The sequence below is a fragment of the Tachypleus tridentatus genome, chromosome 6 (genome assembly GCF_004210375.1).
Source record: "Tachypleus tridentatus isolate NWPU-2018 chromosome 6, ASM421037v1, whole genome shotgun sequence".
Classification (NCBI taxonomy): Eukaryota; Metazoa; Arthropoda; class Merostomata; order Xiphosura; family Limulidae; genus Tachypleus; species Tachypleus tridentatus.
Genome location: NC_134830.1, coordinates 151,301,046 through 151,323,659, shown reverse-complemented (window position 1 = coordinate 151,323,659; position 22,614 = coordinate 151,301,046). Strand labels below are relative to the sequence as shown.

The following is a 22,614-nucleotide window of genomic DNA, read 5'->3' as shown; positions in this document are numbered from 1 at the left end:
ACTCTTACGTATATGATAGTGGAAAAACTTGTTTACTATGCAGTGTACAACCCCCAACATTGCGAAATTTTTATTCTGTATGCATGTAGATTTGCAATAAATATCACGATTTTTCCATTTCACCTCCGTTTCTCATCACAGAGAACTTCCATTCTCAAGGTACAGATATGACGTCATGAATACATCACACGCGAATCTAATGCACTGGCGCCACAAGTAATTGGCTAGTTGACTTAATGGCTCATATTTCTATTATATCTTTTCTATCTCTCTTTTTTTTTTTTATTCTAACCATAGTTTGGTCCTATCGTAGATCTCTGGATTTTTTAGCTAGCGAACTGTGTTTGAACTTATTCGTACCACAAAATATTATTACCCGTACGTTAAGCTGTGAGTGCGTTATAAGAGTGATAGTCAATTCATAAATGCCCTATTCACCTGGTTATGCCTGGTCCTACGAATAGGATTAAACTTATATCACGAGTGCTAAGTAAAATTTTGACTCTTTACAAATTTGGACAATGATTGGTTAATCTCTAATGATTATTATGTTGTGCTGAGGTTCGGGATTAGTGACGTTAAGTTTCTGAACGGATTCTGCACTTTCAGCTGTGGGTGTATTATAAAAGTGACAGTCAATCTTTCTGTTCGGTTCCAAGAGCCAGGCAAGTCCTTGTGGCGTTGGGGTTTAATAACTAGCTGCCTTTCTTCTGGTCAGTAGTTCAAAATAAAGGACGGCTACATCTGAATCCTAGGAGGTCTCTAACTTCACCGTTTGCCTCACGTGCGCATTGGGTGTCGTTTGAATTTCTAATTTTATTTAAGCTTTTCTGAATATTTTTTTATTATTCTTAAAAAATGTTTTCATATAACTAAATAGATAGGTGGTTTTCATTTGTTTGTTGTTAAACTACACAATTTGTTCTCTGTGTTCTGCCCACCACAAATATCGAAAACCGGTTTTTTAAAGTTATAACCCCTCACAACTACAGCTAAGGTATTGGAGAGCAATTAAATAGAATGAGGTGCTAGTTAAATTGGTTAAAGTATTTCTTATCTCGTCATAGCGGTAAGTTTACAAATTCACAACGCTAAAATTCAGTACTCTAGTTTTCGCGGTGGAAACAACAGATAGCCCAAAATAGCTTTGCTCTGAAACCGACACCTGTAGTTATATGAAACTTGCAGAATACAAATACTGATTTTGATAATTTTTAAATGACTTGAAGGCTTTAATGGTGCAATAAATAATGACTTTTAGAACGCCTTTCAACGAAGAAAATGGATATGTAGGTAGTGATAACAGAAAGCGTGGCACGTGAATAAATGCGTTTTGAATTTATGAAAATTGTTAAATATGGCTTCGTATTCCGGAATCTCTCTTTAATGTGGTTATAACTTGGAAAGAGATTCACACGATTATTTCATTAATCGAGATTGTTGCTATTTTAGCTTAAAACTGCATAATTAGTGGTCTGTTCACCACGGGAAATCGAACCCAGTATTTTTGTTTTGTAAATCCGGAAAAATTATCTCTGACCTACTGAAGCACAACCAACGATGGTTGATTTTCAAACGTATATGCAATCAAATGTTACAATCTTTATATTGCATTTTTATCTGTAATGCTAAGAAAGGCCGATTTAGGCTCAGTGGCATCTGAGAGAATTAATTGTGTAAATAAATAACAAGAATATTAAATATTACATGTAAGAACTGATAGTTTTTTGGGTTTTTTTAAATGTCTGTTTGGTGTTTTGCAATATTTCCTACACAAGTTACAATTACCTCTGAGCAGAAAGAAAAAAGCTAGAATACGAGATTAGAAAAGTGGGATATAGTACAAGCTAGAAGCAAACAGTATTCTCTCAATCACCATTTGTGTGTGTGTTTAGTACTTTTACGTCAGTTATGATCCTCACCTGTGGCTTTCAGGTAAAACCACCTAAAAGCACAGTTATAAACGAGTACAAAATGTGCCTTGACGTTCATAATCGCTTAATTGTAATATTTAAGCTTAACAATGTCTCTCAAGTCAACCATTTGATAAAGTTACGTTTAAAATTAGTTTTAAACAGTAAGTAACAATTATTGCCTTGGATTTTAGTGAGAGAGCTTTGTTACTTTTTCAGAGGTTAACAAAAAATCATTGTACAGCGTATCCGTTCAAACTTCTGCTTGATATGATAAAGACTTCTGTACCATATATTTCGTGTTATTAGTTGTTTTATAGTGAAGTTAGGCTTAAGAATTTATCTTAAATAAAATTGTGGATAAAAATTTATCTTATATGTTTGCTTAATTTATTTGTTCTTTTAAATGAGAAAGTTTTAGCTTTTGAAGTTTCAATAAAATGGCAAAATATAGCTTTTGAAAATTAAACTATTGGAAAAATAATGATTGTTTAAACCTTATTCGAAGAGATAACTTAAGTCTGTTATAATTTAAGAACAGATAAGTAGAATCGACAGATATGCTAGGCCCTTAATTTCTCTTTATATTTTGTAACACATTTATTTAGGGGTTTAAATATTGACAATAACATTCCCCAAAATCGTTTTTTTATATACACTTTACCTAAAATTATAATAATAAACACGACGAATATCGTTTTGTAAAGTTAAACAATTTATTTGAGGTAATTACTGAGGTTTATCGTTAAATGTAATTCGATCTTTTGATCAAAGGTGATGGGCTTAACTGGACTTTTTATATTTTTAATAAAACTTGCCTTCGTAAATTTCGTAAACATTTTTAGTAATAAGTCTCATTAGTTCATGCGTTCATATACATCAAAGATACATAGTTACAAGACTACATATCAATTGTCTGAACTTAAAAATTTGTGATTCAGAAACGTATGATTATTTTCTTAAAATTTAACACAGCTTGAGTTGAAGGATATTAAACAAATCACTTCATAATTCTAACATTGAAAACAGCAATTAGTAATTATTTAAAATATAAATTCCATCAATACTTAAGTTTGTAGGGTTTTCTAACACAAAATTTAAAAGTTACCTAAATTTCAAGCTCCTCAGAATCGGTTTAAAGTCAGGTTTCTAAGCATGGTTATAGAAAAGCTGTATACGTTGATACTATGATCTGTATTTTTAAACTTATGCACAAAATTGGAATAAATGTAAAAGTATTTAAAAATTTAATATTTCGATAAAGTCTGAGAACTCTGAGAAATCAAAATTCAGTATCTTGGCTAGTGAATGTAGACAACTTAGAGAGGCTCCAATTCTTTATAAAACAAAGTTATTGCACGTATATTCATAAATGAATTTTTCTCTACGTTCAAATACTTTTTATTGCGAACTTTAGATCCTCTTACGTCTACGGATTTACAACGCTAAAATTAGGGGTTCGATTCCCTTCGGTGGACTCAGCAGATAGCCCGATATGGCTTTGCTATAAGAAAACGCACACAATTACACACCATTTTACCAGGCCTTCACAGTTGGCCTTCACAGGCTCCAGTAAGAGGACCGAAAGCTCACAGTAAATTTATAATTCTAAGTATTATTTTAATAACGTTATGAGCCTTAAACTGTAAGAGTTGTTACAGTTGTAAACAATAGCATAAAATTTATGTATTTTTCGGGTAATTTTGTTTATTTTAATAACGGTTTTAATTAAGACTAATTATATTTTCAATATCCAAACTAGCTCAAAGAGATTGAACTACTATTCAACTTCATTAAAATGAAATTATTTTATATTTATTTTAAGATTTAAAATAATATACAACATACAACTGAACCAAAAACATCGGATTTATAAAAAGCATAATGCTAACACTGTTGCATTCAAAGTACTTAGCGTGCTTGATACAGAAGCGAAATTTTAAACAATGATCATAAAATTCACTCTCGAGGAGATGTTTTAAATTCATTCGTCCATTTTACTGTTTAATGTCCAACAGTTTCAAATTTTTATTTGCAAAAGTTACTCATTTCCTATTCATAGTCATCGCGTGTTTAAATTTTCTTTTGCCTTTTGTTATCAGCTATAACAAATCAAACAGCATCGTTAACCAAAAAAAAAAAAAAAAGAATTTTCACAAAATAATTTTAATAGCGCTATTAAATAACTGGTCGTATGAAGTGGAATAATCTTAATATTAATTAACTTAACGTATCACGTGCCTCGTTAGTCTCGTGCTACACGGTTTGGCCATTATTCACTGCTAAAAAAAAGTGTTAACCAAGGTATGAGCCATTCAGCCACAGCGAAAACTCAGTTTTAAGTTAAAAAAAAGACATAGTTGGGCAATATTACCTCTCTGTTTGAAAATGTGCTTTTCTCTAATATCATGTTGACTTCACTTTAGAGGATCGCTGAAACTATTAATACGTACAAAAGGCCAGAGCAAAGCTCTACAAAAAGTAAAATCGTAGTGAGCAATGAGATAAATTACTGATACGTTAGTTAACCCTAATTACTAGTAGACCAATTATAGCCGCAATGAGACAATTTACTGAAATTAGTTAACCCTACTTACTAGCATACCAATTATAGCTTTAGTACTAGATATAAAGAGAGTTACGTATATTAACGAACATTTCTTACTTGCTTTCTGTTAAAATCAGTTGCCCCCTCTTCCACCTCACAGGTTCAGCCAAATGTCTGAGAGATTACAACGCTAAAAACTGGGTTTCAATACCTCTGAAACAGACAAACAAAGCTAGTACCAATCAATCTTATAATATCTAACACGATACTAAAAAGATAGAGAATTTTTTTTGACGTTCTGTGGGAAAGAAAGGTATCTAGATATAGTAGATGTCGTAGTGCGGTTCTGTTTGCTTTCAGGACCCTGGTAACAACATTAAAAAATTCCGAGTATTCTGAAACGGATATTTTGTGTATTTGTGGGTGCTGTTAATACCCGATAATCCTGATGTATCTATTGTGTCTTTGTAGATTTCATTAACCACTAACATTCTGGAAAGAATTGTTTCGTTTTTTAATTTCGCGCAAAGCCAGACGAGGGTTATCTGCGCTAGCCGTTCCTAATTTAGTAATGTAAGACTAGAGGGAAGGCAGCTAGTCATCACCACCCACCGCCAACTCTTGGGCTACTCTTTTACCAACGAATAACGGGATTGACCGTCACATTATAACGCCCCCACGGCTGAAAGGGCGAGCATGTTTGGTGCGACGGGGATTCGAACCCGCGACCCTCGGATTACGAGTCGAACGCCTTAACCCACCTGGCCATGCCGGGCCTATTCTGGAAAACATGTATTGAAGAGAGGTAGGTGTTTGGATGTTATGAGAGCTGTGGTTGATATATCTTGTTTACAGTAAGATAATATCAATAATTATTTTTATGATCCACATAAATGTCATATGGAAAAGATCAATTTATTAAAAAAATTACTTTATATTATTTGTTCTATATATCTTGTAAAACGATTACTATTCGAAACTAGTATAAACATGTTCTAATGACCTTTATTGTAAGAGTGTAAAATTACAGTGTGAAATATTTCCTATTGGCCTTAACTGCCTTATTACAAGAACTGTGAAACACATCCTGATGTGCTTAATAACAAGATGTGTGAAAGGTGAGCTGTAGTTAAGATGAATATTGAAGTTAAATGTAGCTTTGAATTGTTTGGGTTTGTTTGGAATTAAGCACAAAGCTACACAATGGGCTACCTGTGCTCTGCCCACCACCAGTATCGAAATCCGGTTTTAGCGGCGTGAGTCCGCAGACATTCCGCTGTGCCACTAGGGGGTTTAAATGTGGTAACAAAACAGACCGTCCAATTATTTCCATGCCGAGCGTGCCTTAGTTTTTTAGTGTGTCGGACTAAAGACCTACGACTTCATCAATCGCGAACCGTTACCGAAAAAAAAAAAAAAAGCACTCTCCACTTTAGAGTTTGAGTGCGTTAAAAGAGTGATGGTTAAATCCCGCCATTTGGTCAGACAAGAGGTGGCGCTGAGTGCTGCTGACTGACTGTATTCTCAGTGTAAGTTAAAATACTATGGATGGCCCTTAAAGTAGCTTTATGCGAATATCCCAAAAGAAACGAAGACAAACCAGTTATTTTTACAGCTTAACTAATAATTACTAACATGTTTGTTTGAGAATATGGGATCGCAGCAATATACGGGTATATTAGTGATACCAAAAGGAGATTGTATAAAGCATTATAATAATATTAATTTAAAAAAAATTAAAAACTAAAAAACCACTAAAACTATATGATCTTGGTAGCTTGTAACTTCAACACTAAATGCGCCTAATTTACGCTAATAAGATGCAATAAGGCGATAAGCCAGTCGCCATTTAATTGGAAATATTAAATAAAATAATGTATGTTATGTTTGACCATGGTTTTAAAATGCACTTTGGACAAAGTTACAAGGACATCAAAGTGTGAAAGATCCTAGAAGAAGCTACTTTGCTTTGGTTGGGATTACAGGGGCACCGAGGTGGGAAGGATCCTAAAAGGATCCATCTTGGCTCTGGTTGGATCATTCAATTAATTAATGTTGTTGTTTTCCAACTGAGCGTGGATCGAATACTTGGTTGTGTAGTAAAAACGTTGTCTTGCTGAAACAACGTGTTATCTTATTGACAAAACAAAACAGGATTCCATGGACCCTGGAATGAGTTCATTTAACATATCTTGATATCCACGTGCTTAGAGACATATTAATGCTTGAAATGTGGATTTGTTTGATACACACATGCTTGTAAAATTATTAGTACTTTACAAATAGATACACCTCACAGTCACGTGCTTGTAGAAGTACTAATATCTCACAAATAGACTTCCAATGTACAAACTCAGCACAAAGTACAGGCCATGTCCGACCATCCCTCGCAAAATCAGTACAGGCCATGTTCGACCACCCGTCGCAGTCGACATAACAAAATCACTACCGATTTGTTTACCTGCCTACTTGTAAACGGGTGACGAGATACGCATCTCCTCACAAAATTTACAACAAATTATCAAAAATCCAATGCTGACAGACTTAACACCAAGCAAAACATTGGAATGTCGTGTATATTATGTATCTTGTATTGCTCATATAGACAGTCCTGATCATTTATAGCTCTTATAGATAGTCCTCATGGAAAGAGCGGTGCTCATCTGAATGTAGTCACATTGCTTACAGTAAAGTCACTCTGAAACGAATTTCTCGTGGATGTTTGACTATAAACTTTCCAATAACATTGACTTTGTTAACCTGAAGGTGACCTAGGAAGGTCGAAACGTTGTTCTTTCCTTATTAGTAAGTGTTAACACCCATACCAGCCGTTCTGAGATACATTCTCGTCATCAAGAATAACCTACACCATTCAAAGCGAAACGTTGTTCTTTCCTTATTAGTAAGTGTTAACACCCATACCAGTCGTTCTGAGATACATTCTCGTCATCAAGAATAACCTACACTATTCAAAGCGAAACGTTGTTCTTTCCTTATCAGTAAAAGTGTTAATACCCATACCAGCCGTTATGAGATACATTCTCGTCATCAAGAATAACCTACAACATTCAAAGCGAAACGTTGTTCTTTCCTTATCAGTAAAAGTGTTAACACCCATACCACTAGAGATCTGCCCATCTTGCATAACTCTGTGATTTTGTTCGATGAAGTTCTTTGTTGTGTGACGAATATTCTATAGCACATATATTCGACAGATGTCTGAAAACTTCTGGCTGTAAAAGGTATTCTAGTTGTTACATTGAAAGTTAGAGAGGGAAAATAATCGATTTATCCACTAGGTGTCTTTTAAAATAATTTGTTTTGAAAAACATATAAAATCACTCTTATTAAGAAAACTACTTTCTATGTCAAAGTGCGCTACAACAAGAGAAAACCCGAAGACATTGTTGATTGGTCAGTAACCTTTCTGGCGCCATCTGGTACGTTTAAATAACATTATACTGTTTCAATAGATAGGCAAGATGAGAAAACGCGTAAGTATATTGTGGTTTATCAAGAAATTAAACGATAATTCTGAGTAAATGTAATAGAAACACATCATTATTTCACCTCTTTGTCCATTGGTTGGATTTTGTATGATGTCATTATTTCACCTCTTGGTCCATTGGTTGGATTTTGTATGACGTCATTATTTCACCTCTTGGTCCATTGGTTGGATTTTGTATGGACTAACTCAACACGCATATGTTACCGAGGATCCACTGGTTCATTAAGAAGTGTCCCCCAAAAGTGGTTTTTAATTTGTAATTTTTTTCTAACTCTGACATTTTTAGTGTGTGTTTAAAATGTAATTCCTAGTGTTAACCTTAGATTACCTGGGTTGGTACAGATGGCGTGATTTAGATTTAGATTATAGAGGTTGGAAATTGTACTATAATTTGATAGTTTATAAGTTAAGCCTACACGGTTTTATATTTCTCCCAAAACCAAAAAACTAACTAACGTGCCTTAGAAATTTATTTTTATTCTAATAATTTTGTGCATCGGTGGCGTAACAGTGAGCTTGGGAACTTATAATACTAAAATCCTGCGTTCTATTCGTTAGGTTGGACACAGTGCAGATAGCTAACCGTGAAACTTATCACTTAATAATAATTTTAACACAAGGAAGTATTCGTCATAGAGCAGTTTGTAATACCCGTAGCTTCAATACGATATTTAAAGTGTTATAATGTGACTGTTAATCTCACTTTTCATTTGTAAATAAAAAAACAATAACTCAAGAGTTTACGAGATATCTTCCCTCTAGTTTATCACTTCTAAACTGAGGTGAGCTAGTGAAGACAGCTCACGAGCAGCTTTTCGCGAAACATAACTAAAGAAACAAAACTATTTCAAAACTAATATGCAAATTTTCAGGGCTTGAAAGACATTTTTGAGCTAATAATGAACGTAGCGAATTATTGAGGTGCTACGTACGTCAGTAGCCACGTAAAGGAAATTTCCTAATGCAACTGTGACGGTTTTACCATCATATATCTGTTTGTTTAAATTGTATTTAGAAATGTACGTAACGTGTATTATTAAATCAATATTGCGAAACTCCCGCATATTCACTAAAGTTGTACAAGATTCTCAGTGTAAGAATCAACAATATGTGTTTACGTAAACAATAGCGTATCGTCAGTATTGTTGTACATACTGAAATTTCCATAAACCCTCCTCACGCCTATAAATGTTATCAACGCTAAGCGCTAAGAGATACTATATGTATTACTGGTTTGCTATAGTTGGTATACTATAAATCTTGGAAGCTATAACTGTGATTAACGCTTATTAATTGGGAACTTTAGATATTTGACCAGGAACGTTTTATAAATTTCGAACATCACAAACCATTTAACTTTAGCAGATTCACATCAGACATAGGTATTTTTACGAAGACATTATATAAATTCAGCAGTGAAAAACTCAAGGTGTGATCAGCGAAAAACGCAGAGCTAGCTAGCTCCCTGTTAAGTGAATTCTTCTGACATCAACACGAAATTAACTCGCTCATCATGAACCCTCGATATCAAGGAAGTTCCATATAAGAAAAAAGACTATTTTTTGTAATTTTGTAAAACGTTTGTACATAAATCATTATTTGTAATAATCATTATTGTAAATTGTATTATTCAGTGATGTCGAGAAAACCCACTTGTAGAGAAATATATATGAAAAACGGCTCGTTTGGGTTGAGAAAATAGTTTACATAGAAGCTTCTGAGTAAAATATTTTCTCAACCCAAACGAGCCGTTTTTGCATATAAATTGTATTATTGTTTGTACATTAAAATACTTTTGTATATAAAAAAAACCATGTGTACCAATCTTGTTGGTAGTGTATCATAAACTGAAAACATGTTGATATTTATATAACTTCTAGATTTAAATTACCATTTAACTCAGTTTTAGGCTAGTTGAAAATGTAATATGTAATACAACTTGTAAATACATTTTGGTAGGCTTTGTTTTTCACATCCACAATATATTCTTTTAGATATACCTCCACTGGCACAGTGGCATGTATGCGGAGGTACAACGCTAGAAATCGGGTTTTGATACCCGGGGTAGGTAGAGCACAGATAGCCCATTGAGTAACTTTGTGCTTAAGTTCAAACAAACAATTATTTTAGATTTTGTTTTAAAGTCAAATCTTCATTTCATATTTTGTCCAGTGAAATAAAAGACCAGGAGGTTGCAAATGTCCACTTGTTTTGTTTTGTATTTCACAAAGCTGCAGAAGGGCTATCTGCACGTGTCTATTCGAAATTTTTAACTGACGGGCTAGAATGAAAGCTCCCTTTTCAACAGCACTTACCGCCAACTGTTGGACTACTCTTGTCTGAACAGATAGTGTAATTTGACTGTCTGTTTTGTTTTGTTTTTCTTTCCTAGATTAATTAATTGAAATTAAGCTCCGGTTTCTTACGTCGCGAATCCGAAAACATACCGCTGTGCCACGAGACGGCGCTTTTCGTTCCTAATGTTAAATTAATAGCTAGAGAGAAGGTAACTCGTCAACAACACCAACCGCCACTTCTTGGACCACTCTTGTTCGACAGAATGCTGGGGTTTGAACATCAACCTTATACATCACTGATGGCCTCAAAGTTCAAAGTAATTTTGTATCTATTTTTTGCAGTAATGGGAAGCGTGTGATGGACACTCAATTATATTGTCCAATACGCTATCCATTTGGACCACACTTGACCTTACATGAAGAAGCACATTTCATTCAAGACGTAGAGTGAATTTTTAATTGAGGTTTTGTTTAGACAAATAACCTTACACGTCACGGAGAAATGACTATATACCGTGAAATTATAGTTACTTTTAGATTAGATATGATTCGAACTTTCTTTCATCTATCAACTAGTATAAATTGTGCCTAAGAGATGGCGCCAAAGAATTGTCACCATATCCAAGATAAATTTTTTAAAAAATCCTGATGCACAAGGGAAAAAAACAAAAGTAGATCGCGAGTCGAGCGGCCTAACCACCAGGCTATCCCATGCCTTTCGAAATGGAAGATATTGAAATGTTTGGTTCTGTGGAATTTCGCGCAAACCTACTCGAGTGATATCTGCTCTAGTCCTCTCTGATTTTGAAGTGGTTGATTGGAAGGAAGGCAGCTAGTTAAACCCATCTCCTGCCAATTCGTGAGCTACTCTATCAACGACTGAAAGGACGAACATGTTAGGTGATGGATTTCGACTCCGCGACCAACAGATGGCAAATCGAGCGCCTTAACCACCAGACCCTATACTGTACTCAGCCATTGCCTACTAAACAGGAACCGTCTTTTCAACATAAAACTAGTTAGTTTGATTGTGTTTGAGTAAAACCACATCGGGGTATCTGCTGTGTCCATCGCGGGAAATCGAACTCCGAATTTTGACATTGTAAGTCCACATGGCTTATGACGTGGAGTTGTATATATTTATGATGTGTTTAAAAGGGAATATTATGTTGGTTATAATGGGTTAAGGTGTAATGCTGTATGATTGTGATGGGTTTAAGAGAAGAGTTATATTATGTAGGCTAGAATGGGCTAGGACGAAAGGCTATATATTTATTATGAGAGTTGGATTAAGCCCTCAAAACTGAACATTATAAATATGTCAGATACAGTTCTATCCTATTTATTAATTACAATTTGAGTATCACGCAAATAATGGATAGATAATATACAATATATAATTTCAATATTCATCATAAAGTATTGACAGTGATTGTGGTTGAATGATCGGCAATATAATTTATAAAAAAAACAACAACAAAAAACCTAAACTCGCTGTTTATTTGGAGGAGCAATATCCTCAATTGGCTACTGCTGTGCCCACCGCGGGAAATCGAATCCTGGATTTTTTCGTCATAATTACGTACTTATTTCTGTCCCACGGGAGGAACATCTTTGCTGTTGTAGTGACATATTTGCAAACACGTGCTTTTCAATAAAACAGCCATTTTTATTTTATTTTATTTTTTACTTTTCCGTCAGACAGGGGGAGTGACTTCGGTCAGGGAACCCGGAGAAACAGAATCCATTTGCTTCTTTAATCCATATCTGTTTAAAATGGGAAGGTTGTGGAGACTGTGATGGATTAATGTGGACGATTGTATGCTTATGATGGATAATGGTGAAAGGCTGTGGATTTAGGAAGAATTAAAATGGAAAGTTGTATGTTTATGATGGATTAAGACGGAAAGCTGTCTGTTTATGAGGGGTTAAAACGAAAGATTTTGCGTTCATGATGGGTTAATATTTGTAGCTTGTACAAATGAGAGTTGATAGACAAATTATCTACATGCTTGTAAAATATGACCTTGTGAATGACGTTATAATACTAATGATGAGAGGAAGGCAGCTGTTATCGCGGCATTTGGAACAATGACCCCTGCTATGTTGAGCAAAATGTCTCACAGAACATGGCGTTGTATAATATTATGCAGCGAGAATGAGGTACAGCACACAGATACACTGGATACATAAGATATATGGATGGGTAGGGACTTACGGGCCACTCTGTACATTAACTAACTCGTGGGATGAAACTATCCCAGTCTCCATTTCCGGAAAAAAAACGTAATTAATATTTGTTGTATCTACATCGGTGAACTCGACAGATAGCTCGATGTGATTTTGCTATAAGAAAACACACTCACGCTATCTTTATATTTAATATTTGCCCATCCCCCCACTTAGTATCTGAGTGGAAAGTTTCAAGGCTTATAAGCTATAATACTAAAAATTGGGCGTCGGTTCTTATGGAGGGCATGTTATGTAGAGTTACGATAAATATCAAATAAAACAAATAATTTGTTTTGGTAAATTAACGGTTTAAAAACTTCAGTAAATTTTCGTAAAGAATTATTTTTACTTAAGGACATAAAACCATAAATTAGACATGACTGCAAATTAGAGCTATCGCTTTAGGCAGCGCTCATGTCATTTTACATTCTCGCGATAAATGCTTATAAGATAAAAACGTCGGGACGCATATGCGCATCTTTTCTCTTCCAGACCTAATGAGCGCTTTTTATAACTGAAAATAAAATGTTTAGGTTTCATTATTGTGTTTTATTCTTCATAAATAAATTTTATCAATATTTACACGAAATATTTTACTCGATAATATTCAGACAATTTTCTTTACTGAAACTAAACTTTTGACAGTGGTTATATAAAGGCAGTTCAAACTAATGAAAAAAAACAAGTGGTGTTTCTCAGCGCGCACTAGAATGTATATAAAAGCAAATGATAACGTAAGCCTACCATTTGTAATAAGCATAAGTGACAAACTAGGCCTACTATTTGAAATAAATACGCTGCTTGTATTTAGGCTAATTTCATAGTGTTCACAATTTCCCTATTAAATGCTAAAAGAGTTTTTTTATTTTTATTTTCCCTTTTTCTTATTTTCATATTTCGAAGCTCTACTCAAATAAGTTGTTGAGTCTAACAACGCAAAATTCATATTTTATCTTTATGTTCATTAGCCTTAAGATTTTGGCCAGCAGTGTATTATTATAGTAATATGTCAAGTTGTAATGATTCACCAGTATTATATGAAGTAATATATGTGGACTATAATAATGTGAATTATAAGCAGATTTTGATGGGAATAACCTCTGATCCTGTGAATGAAACAGGCGTTGGTGTACAGGTTGATAATTCTCTCAAGCCACTCAGCCATGCACCATTGCTAATGGTTTGGCAAATTGGATTTCAGGTTATATCTACAAAAATATATTCACTGGACTGTTTTAGTATTTAATGTTAAGACTTGTAGGGTTATAGATTTTAGTACTACGAGATACAAATATGACTTTCAGTAGGGTAAAAGTCACATTTAGCTAAAAAAAATATCTATTTTCCCTAAATGAATGGTTGACCTTTGGATTTTATTGACATTTACCATATTATCAGGGACTCAAAAGATTGTTTATGAAACATTCTGAAGCCACTTATAAAATAAAAAAAGAGACAAATTTAAGATCTGGAAATAATAAGCAAGTTTCTTGTTAAATTTTATGGAACGAGATGCCCTGTTGAAGACACAAACAATTATTTTCTGAAAATTAAGAGGTGTTTTTAAGTTCTTACTTTCTCTCAGGAGTGGGTTAAACAGGATCAGTACTGAAAAACCAAATGAACCCTTGTTATTAATATCTTATAAACAATGCTCAATTCATAGTAGAAAGCATTGAAATGCTCTTATAGCATTTAAAACAATATTCTGGTACTATTCTGAAACCTTTTTTAACAATAAATAAAAATCTTTTTACAGCAAACTATATGCAAAAATGTATTAAGTATTACTGCAGTTGTAATGTAACTTCATTCTGGAATGTTGCAACAACAAACTTGCACAACTTGAGCACCAACTAGAATGAAACATTAGGTATATTTTGTTGGTTTATTGCGTGTGTACAACAGTTTCCATAGATGTGATTCAACTTGCATTTCCATTTAGGTTAAAAGAAACACCCAAAAACAACAGATATAAATAATGTTATTTCAAACTAGCCAATACACACCACTGGTGAAACAAATACTAAATCTGTACTTTATATACCTATCTTTCTTTTCCATTTTACATCTAATGTACATTGGGTTATTATTAATTATATCCTTGTAGCATACATTTATAGCACAGTCTGATCAGTTAGTTAATTTTATGATAGTAATAGTGGATATAATATTGTAAAATGTCTTTTATACACAAATCATATAATTTCAACTCCCTTAGTTTTTAAAATACTTAAGTTGTTGTTTTTTATCACTAACTGATTGTTTTAACTTTGTTTTGGCTATTTTATATGTCAGTTTTCATTAATTAAATAACAAAAGTTGTTAACTGTAATTGAAGTAACACACTGGGTACTGGATTTTTTTGGAAAACTTGAGTACTTGTTATCAAATATACAAAGATTTTTTTATAGAAAATTAGGTGCCAAAGAAACCTTGTAAATTCCTGTAAATGAAATAAAAAATTTAAGTAACAAGACAAATTTTTCTCGTCACTCATTTTAAGCAACAGATTTAATATTTAAGAGCTGTATAATTATAATTGTTTAAAAATTTAATAACTATGTCAATACGAAAAAAATATAGTGATTTGAAAAATTATGTCTAAGTCTTTGAAGTAAAAAATTCCCTTATGGCCTAAAACTTACCGTTACATTTTACAATCAAAACGTGATAATTAACTGGCTATTATATCGCGATTATTAGATTTAAGTGTTCTTACACTTTAATATACCTGGCACAATTATAACTGTTGATTAAATCATAAAAAATCCTCAAAGTTCAATCATTAGCTGATAATCCTTTAATTATTTCACATAATTACTTTCTTAATTATTTAAAATTTATATATTTCGTGGGTTATATATTTAAATACTATTTTACTTGTAGTTTTACTTAGGTGATAAAACTAATTTTAAAATGTTCTAAGCATCGTACTTTGCCGAGGTTAACTACACTCAAACGGTTTAAGTTGTGATTCGATTTTTAATATTAAATTCGACTCACAACATCGCATTCTACAGGGTGTTCCAAAAGTCACTGTGCACTTACATATTTAATAACAGACATGTTTCGATATAGAATACAGGAGGTAAGTATGAAAGACAGTTATAAACAATGTTGAAAGTGACCCCTTTTTCTTATTTTCATCTTTCGAAGCTCTACTCAAATAAGTTGTTGAGTCTAACAACGCAAAATGCATATTTTTTTCTTTGTGTTCATTGGCATTAAGAGTTTGGCCAGCAGCGTATAAGTAATAGCCTAGGCCTACTATTTGTGATAATCATGAGATAACCTAGACCTATAATGTCAGGTAAACATAAATGATAAATAGGCCTACTGTTTGTGATAGGAATAATGTTAAGCTGCAAATGAGAGACGTTATTGAATCTTTCACCTCTGGTTTGAAATGCGTAAAGCACAAATTGAAAAAAATGTAAAAAAAAACCAACAAAAAACACGCACAGAGGCTGAGAAATTTTGTCATAAAGTAAAACCTATTAATTTACAATATTTCGCTAGCTTTTGGCGTTCAAGTATGGAAGTTAGCTACTACAAAGAAAAACCTTCAAATAAATGCCATTAGAATAAAACAGCGCACTTCGAAACATTTCCAATAACATGTTTCATCGTTTCGATTTTCACATAAATTGCTTAAATCAGCTTTTTTTATATATAAATATATTTCCCTAATGTTGGACTGATATGTATATATTATGGACTTTAGAAAATAAACTTCCACGGCTTTTTCCAAGATACATGCTCAAATTTAATGACTCTCGTATAAATTTGAATATAAATGTAATTGTTGTTCATAATTACATAATTGTTGTTATAATGGTACGATCAATTCCACTATTCGTTAGTAAAAAGGTCGCCCAAGAGTTGCCGGTAGGTACTGTTGACTAACTGCTTTCCTTTGGCTTATCACTTACAAATTAGGAACAGTTAGCGCAGAAAACCCTTGAGATGCATTGCACAAAATTGAATAAAAAGCCACACAATTTCTGACTATTTGATAATTGCACAAAAGTAAACCGCTGTATCTATGTTTAACTGGGTCAGGCACGGCCAAGTATAGGCACTCGACTTGTAATCCGAGGATCACGGATGCGAATCCCCGTCACACCAAACATGCTCGCCCTTACAGGCGTGAGAACATTACAACATAACGGTCAGTTCCACCATTTGTTTGTAAGAGTAGCCCAAGAGTTGGCGGTGGGTGGTGATAGCTAACTGCCTTTCCTTAAGTCTTGCACTGTAAAATTAGGGACGGCTAGCTCAGATAGCCCTCGTGTAGCTTTGTGTGAAATTCAAAACACAACAAACAGATGTTTAACGTATAAGGCTAAAGAACATTTGATGAACAGAAACGTCTGCAGCAGAAAACAAATGTACCATTGTAAGTTGAAAAATAGCTTGAATTAGTTATTTTTGCTAATTTTGTCGATTCATGTCTGTCTTTTATGAGTATTTTTATATTATTTTTTTAACTATTCCCTTCTGCTGAAATACTTATATTACTGCAATTAATGTTTTCTTCGTAGCGTATTTCAGTAATATTGTAACTGTTATGATTTAATTGAAATAAAAGCGATTATAATTGCAGTAGAAGAAAGTTTTAATTGATAAAATATACTTTATACTTTCTGATTGCTAAACTTTTTTACAAACCTACGTTCAAATACTAACCCTCTTTCGAATATACATATTAAACATTCGGAAAATCTAGACGTTAATTTTATAAAAACGTGTTTTCTTTTTTCAGAGCTCTACTTCGTCAAAGTTCTGTAGCCACCAGAGGCGCTGTTGATGAAAGAGTTGAGATCTGTAACATTAAAGAGCTCTCTAAAAAGCAATCAAAAATTTGTCAGAAAAACTTGGAAATCATGAATAGCGTTAGGCTTGGCGCTGAACTCGCTATTCAAGAATGCCAGTGGCAGTTTAGGTCTCGCCGTTGGAACTGTTCAACAGGAGGGAAGCGAGTATTCGGAAAAATCTTGAAAACAGGTAACACCAGGCTTAGTTTAATTTTCACGTCTCGTATAAAATGTGTGAGAAACTAAATTCACAACAGGAAATTATAAAATCAGTCTGATGATTGTTTGTTTATTTTTGAATTTCGCGCAAAGCTATATAAGGGCTACTGCGCTAACCGCCCCTAATTTTACAGTGTAAGACTAGAGGGAAAGCAGCTAGTCATCATCACCCACCGCCAACTCTTGGGCTACTCTTTAACCAACGAATAGGGGGATTGACCGTCACATTATAACGCCTCCGCGGCTGAAAAGGACGAGCATGTTAATGCGACGGGAATTCGAACCCGCGACCCTCAGATTACGAATCGAGTGCCTTAACCACCTGGTCGTACCGGGCTGAGTCTGATGATTACGAAAGAAAATGTGTTGAAAACTTACTTAATTAAAGCGTTTATAGGTTAACAATTCTCGATATTTGAAGAAAGCTAAAACAACACGCATCGATACTGGCAACTGGCAGATTTGTCGCTGTTAATTTTATATCGAGGCCTGGCATGGCCAAGCGCGTAAGGCGTGCGACTCGTAATCCGAGGATCGCGGGTTCGCGCCCGCGTCGCGCTAAACATGCTCGCCCTCCCAGCCGTGGGGGTGTATAATGTGACGGTCAATCCCACTATTCGTTGGTAAAAGAGTAGCCCAAGAGTTGGCGGTGGGTGGTGATGACTAGCTGCCTTCCCTCTAGTCTTACACTGCTAAATTAGGGACGGCTAGCACAGATAGCCCTCGAGTAGCTTTGTGCGAAATTCAAAAACAAACAAATTTTGTATTAATTTTAAACTAATCAGACAGAGTATATATTCCTTCATTATGTACAACTTAAAGCTTTCGAAATGAATATTTTTGAAAATAGGAACAATTTTTAATCAGTAAATTAACTGAAACACTATTCGTATTACTGTAAATTGCATCATTTCCATGGGAACGCTAGGCTCACATGAGATGTAACTGAGGCTTAGCTGTAAATCTGAGGGTTTACAAACCTAAAAATCAGGTTTCAGTACCTACAGTGGGCATAAATAATTCATTGTATAGCTTTGCGTTCAACAACAGATTCATTTGTGAGTTAAAACTCGACTTAACTTTTATGTAATATTGTGAATTTTTTATTAATGTATGCATACAGTTAACTCGATTAAGCTCAAAATTAAGCTTAAATGCTTAGTTAGCCGCCAGACGATTTTATTTGCATAAGAAAACCGAGAAGCTTGTATTTCAAGTATTTGGGATTAATTTAAAAGCAAAGTTGAGCTTTAAGTATTTGTTATATAGATTTGGTTAATAGTATTTTTAAGTTCGATTTTTTATTGTTTTAAAAATAAATTCTAGATAATAAAAGGATTTAATATTATTAGAGTAAAGAATAATTTTTAGGTTTAACTTCATTGAAAGTATGAAGGGTCATGCGTGCGTGGTCATGAAACCGAAAGGACATTTTAGTGTTAATATTTTGATGATTTCTGGCTTTGTAATTTCTTTCGTTACAAGTTAAATTTCTGGCGTTAAGAAAGGTTAGAGAATGTTTCGTATTAGGCTTTGAATACTTTCATATTATATATTATATACATTTAATCTATTAAATACATTAAAGGTGGCGAGGAACGTATAAGGGTTAAAGTGTTACACTTAATTTGCTCATTACATTCTCCAGATTGAGTTCCCATAACAACAATTTTTTTTTTCGTTTTATCAAATAATAAAGAAAGCTAGTATGCTTCGAAAATTATATCAGAAAACGATTTTTTTTGCTGTATTTTATTAATCGAAAATTCAAAAATAAACATTATAATTGTTATTGTTATGTTTACGAATTTATTATATTGACCCTACCAGGGCTTTTATTCCATCAGGGATTGTAAAATTATCAATGGTGGAAGAGATTCTTAAAATATTTAAATATTACGTGTAAACAGATGTATAGGCCTAATATTTTTTTTAGAACAGAAGAATTCGTTTTGTACTTGTGCTTTACTGACTACACCTGGTTTTAAGTCCACATACTGGGGAGAAACAAAATTCAATAGAAATAGTTTGAGTATTATTTTATGCAAAACAAACAACAAGGTTACGTATTGTGTTTCGTTATTTAATAATCAACACCAACTGCCTAATATTTCTTTTCTTTTTTTGCACTTTCATTTTAACTTGGAAACAGCACAAGAGCTATGTTGGAAGTTGATATTCACCAACGGAAATTCGTCTGACTTTTAAGCTGTCAAATAAACAAGTTGGTTCAAATACGATATAATTAAATCAGCACTTTGTGATGGTGTGAGTCCATACTGGTAAATATGGCGGGGCCCGGCATGGCTAGGTGGGTTAAGGCGTGCGACTCGTAATCTGAGGGTCGCGGGTTTGCATCCCCGTCGCACCAAACATGCTCGCCTTTTCAGCCTTTCGGGCGTTATAATGTAACGGTCAATCCCACTATTCGTTGGTAAAAGAGTAGCCCAAGAGTTGGCGGTGGATGGTGATGACTAGCAGCCTTCCCTCTAGTCTTACACTGCTAAATTAGGGACGGCTAGCGCAGATAGCCCTCGAGTAGCTTTGCGCAAAATTAAAAAAACAAACAAATAGAGCGGTTCGATGAACGAGGATCAGGCAACGCATGCAGATCTGAGACGTACAAGTCTGCAGTTCATATTCATTATAAAATACTAAATGATCATACAAAAAATTTTTCTAAATAGTTGGTACATCTTAAAGAGTTCAGAAATTTATGATGGAGGAAAAATTGCACGGAAGCCTGTTTTGAATTAAAAACAATATGTATACGTTGTCTTTACGTCACGTCTTGCACATACGGTTTGTAAAATTAAATGTAGGCAAAAATGTTCAGTTGGTACAGGTACTTTTCAGACCCAGAAATCTGTCTTCAGCTAAATAGGTTTCACTCATACGTTTATGTTTTAACAAAAATGGGCACAGCAAAAATATAAACCGTTACAATTTCTGTTTTCTTTTTTTATACTATCAGCTCCACAAAACTAAGAACTCGCTAGACTGTAGTTCAGATTGAGGCATAATAATAGTTAACATGCAACATTTATTTGTGTGTGTGTGTCATAAGGACGAGGTACAGACGATTTTATCAGATTTTGTTTTGCTGTCAAATGACGAATTTCTAGAATCGAGAAAGTTAAAAATGTGTAAGTAACAACAATGTATATTGTTATTATAACTGAGGTGTGTAACAGTAGTAATATTACATTAATCAGTATGATAATTTTGGCTCAACAACTAGTAAACTTGTACTTACGCTAAACAACAACCAAAATCAACAGCAATCTATAAACACACACACACACACAAAGTGCGAAAATTAAAATTTCTATTTATTCATTTAGAATTGAGTTTGAATTAATATTTTACGACTTTACAATGTATTAAAAAGATATAATTTGTTGATTTTAGCGTGTCCCTTTTCTGTTGGAATTCCATGTTAAAATGACACTATTTTTTACATTCTTAAGCCTATTTGAGAATTAGGAGCTAAGGTATTCTGAAGACTTGTATATTATTGTTTTTGTTTCAAACTAGAACGAGGTGATTTGATTATTTGACGGTAAAGAAGTCTCGTGGCTGTCCCGGTGTTGCTCTCTGATGCCTGATTAATAGAGTAGATGAAAATCAGTGCCATCTTTCTATCCCAGGTCTTTTTAAACACTTAAAAGGTTAGGACAAGTACGATATGGAAAAAAAAAACTGTTTATTTAACTCGTAGGGACCGTTTCAGATATCGCACCGAACAAACAAATGATAGACAGAGGATGATGTTGACATATGCTGAAGAAAACACGAGTTCTAAGAAGTTTTTATCTTTTTATCTTCATGTAGTCCATTAAATCTTGTGTCCGCGGATCCATCTGATATTCCTTGCAGTATTATATATTTCTGCGGTAGGCACCATGTTTATAGACTAATGATCTGGATGGTTTCTGATTTCGCAGTTTTTGTTTCTCAAAATAAGAAAAACGAAAGTGTTGATGGGGTGCATTCCAAATGTGTTTGTATAACTAGAGGGTCTGTCGTCAAGTTTTGTTACGTAAGGGCTTTCTTGTGTTCCTTGCAATGCCGAGAGAAAACGTGAAACTTCCTACATGAAGACGAAGAAAAACTACAATTTTCAGTGGATTTTAAATATCAATACATCCTGTTACACACACGATTTGAAATTAAACGAGTTATTAGACTGACTCTGTTACACACATACACTAAGTTATAAACAAGTTAATATATATATATATATATATACGCACTAACTTCTTATATTTTATTTCTTGCAAAGTGCGTCGCTAGTGGTTAACGTATCAGGCTGCGGTTCGTAAAGGTTCAGGTCTTGAGATGTAATGTAGCTGAATACACTACACACTTTAAGCCATGTCGGGATGTAAAATCGAACTTCGATACCTGTGGTGGACATAGAACAGAGATCATTGTTCGGCTTTGCGCTTAAAAATAGCCAAACCAGTCAATGCGATATAAAAATGTTATAAAAGTTAATGTTGTTATTCAGTTCGAAAAGCCATTATGGCGGCTGGTGCTCGTGGCTGCTTGCCTTCTCTGTCAGTAGTTCCAAATTGTGGACGGCAACACCTGAATTTCAGAGGTCGATGATCTAGCCCTTTAGCCCACGTGTGCTCGAGGCGCCAATCAAGTTGAAAATGTTTTAAACAACGTTTCAGTAAACATCGGAGTAAATGTTTCATCTTTCTCGGAGTTCTGCCACTAGCACGGCCTTAGGAACTCTGGTATCATAAAAAAATCACTTGAAAACGTAATTTTGGGGTAACAGTTTGTGAATAACTTCTTTTTTTACACACTTTAAGTTATTTATTATGATAATTTAGTGTCGATAAATCTGTACTTTGATGCCGTCTGGTTTTTGAGCAAACATATAAACACATATATGTAATTTATTTATATAAATATGCATGTGTGTGTGTGTTTCTAGCACCAACCTACACAATGGGCACTCCGAGTTGTGCTGCTCCCGAGGACCAAACCCGCAGTTATGGTGTTCTAAGTCTTCGATCTTTCAACTGACTCACCAGAAAACAAAAAAGTGCATTTCGGATCC

The 22,614-nt window shown here is 34.0% G+C and overlaps 1 protein-coding gene across 1 annotated transcript in view; it reads left to right on the top strand.

Moving 5' to 3' along the window:
* LOC143254072 (protein Wnt-4-like) overlaps positions 1-22,614 on the top strand; it is a 79,464-nt gene that overhangs the window by 43,712 nt on the left and 13,138 nt on the right. The window contains exon 2 of the mRNA XM_076508821.1: positions 17,267-17,508. Coding sequence (XP_076364936.1) covers positions 17,267-17,508 — 242 coding nt within the window. The remainder of the gene's footprint in view (positions 1-17,266; positions 17,509-22,614) is intronic.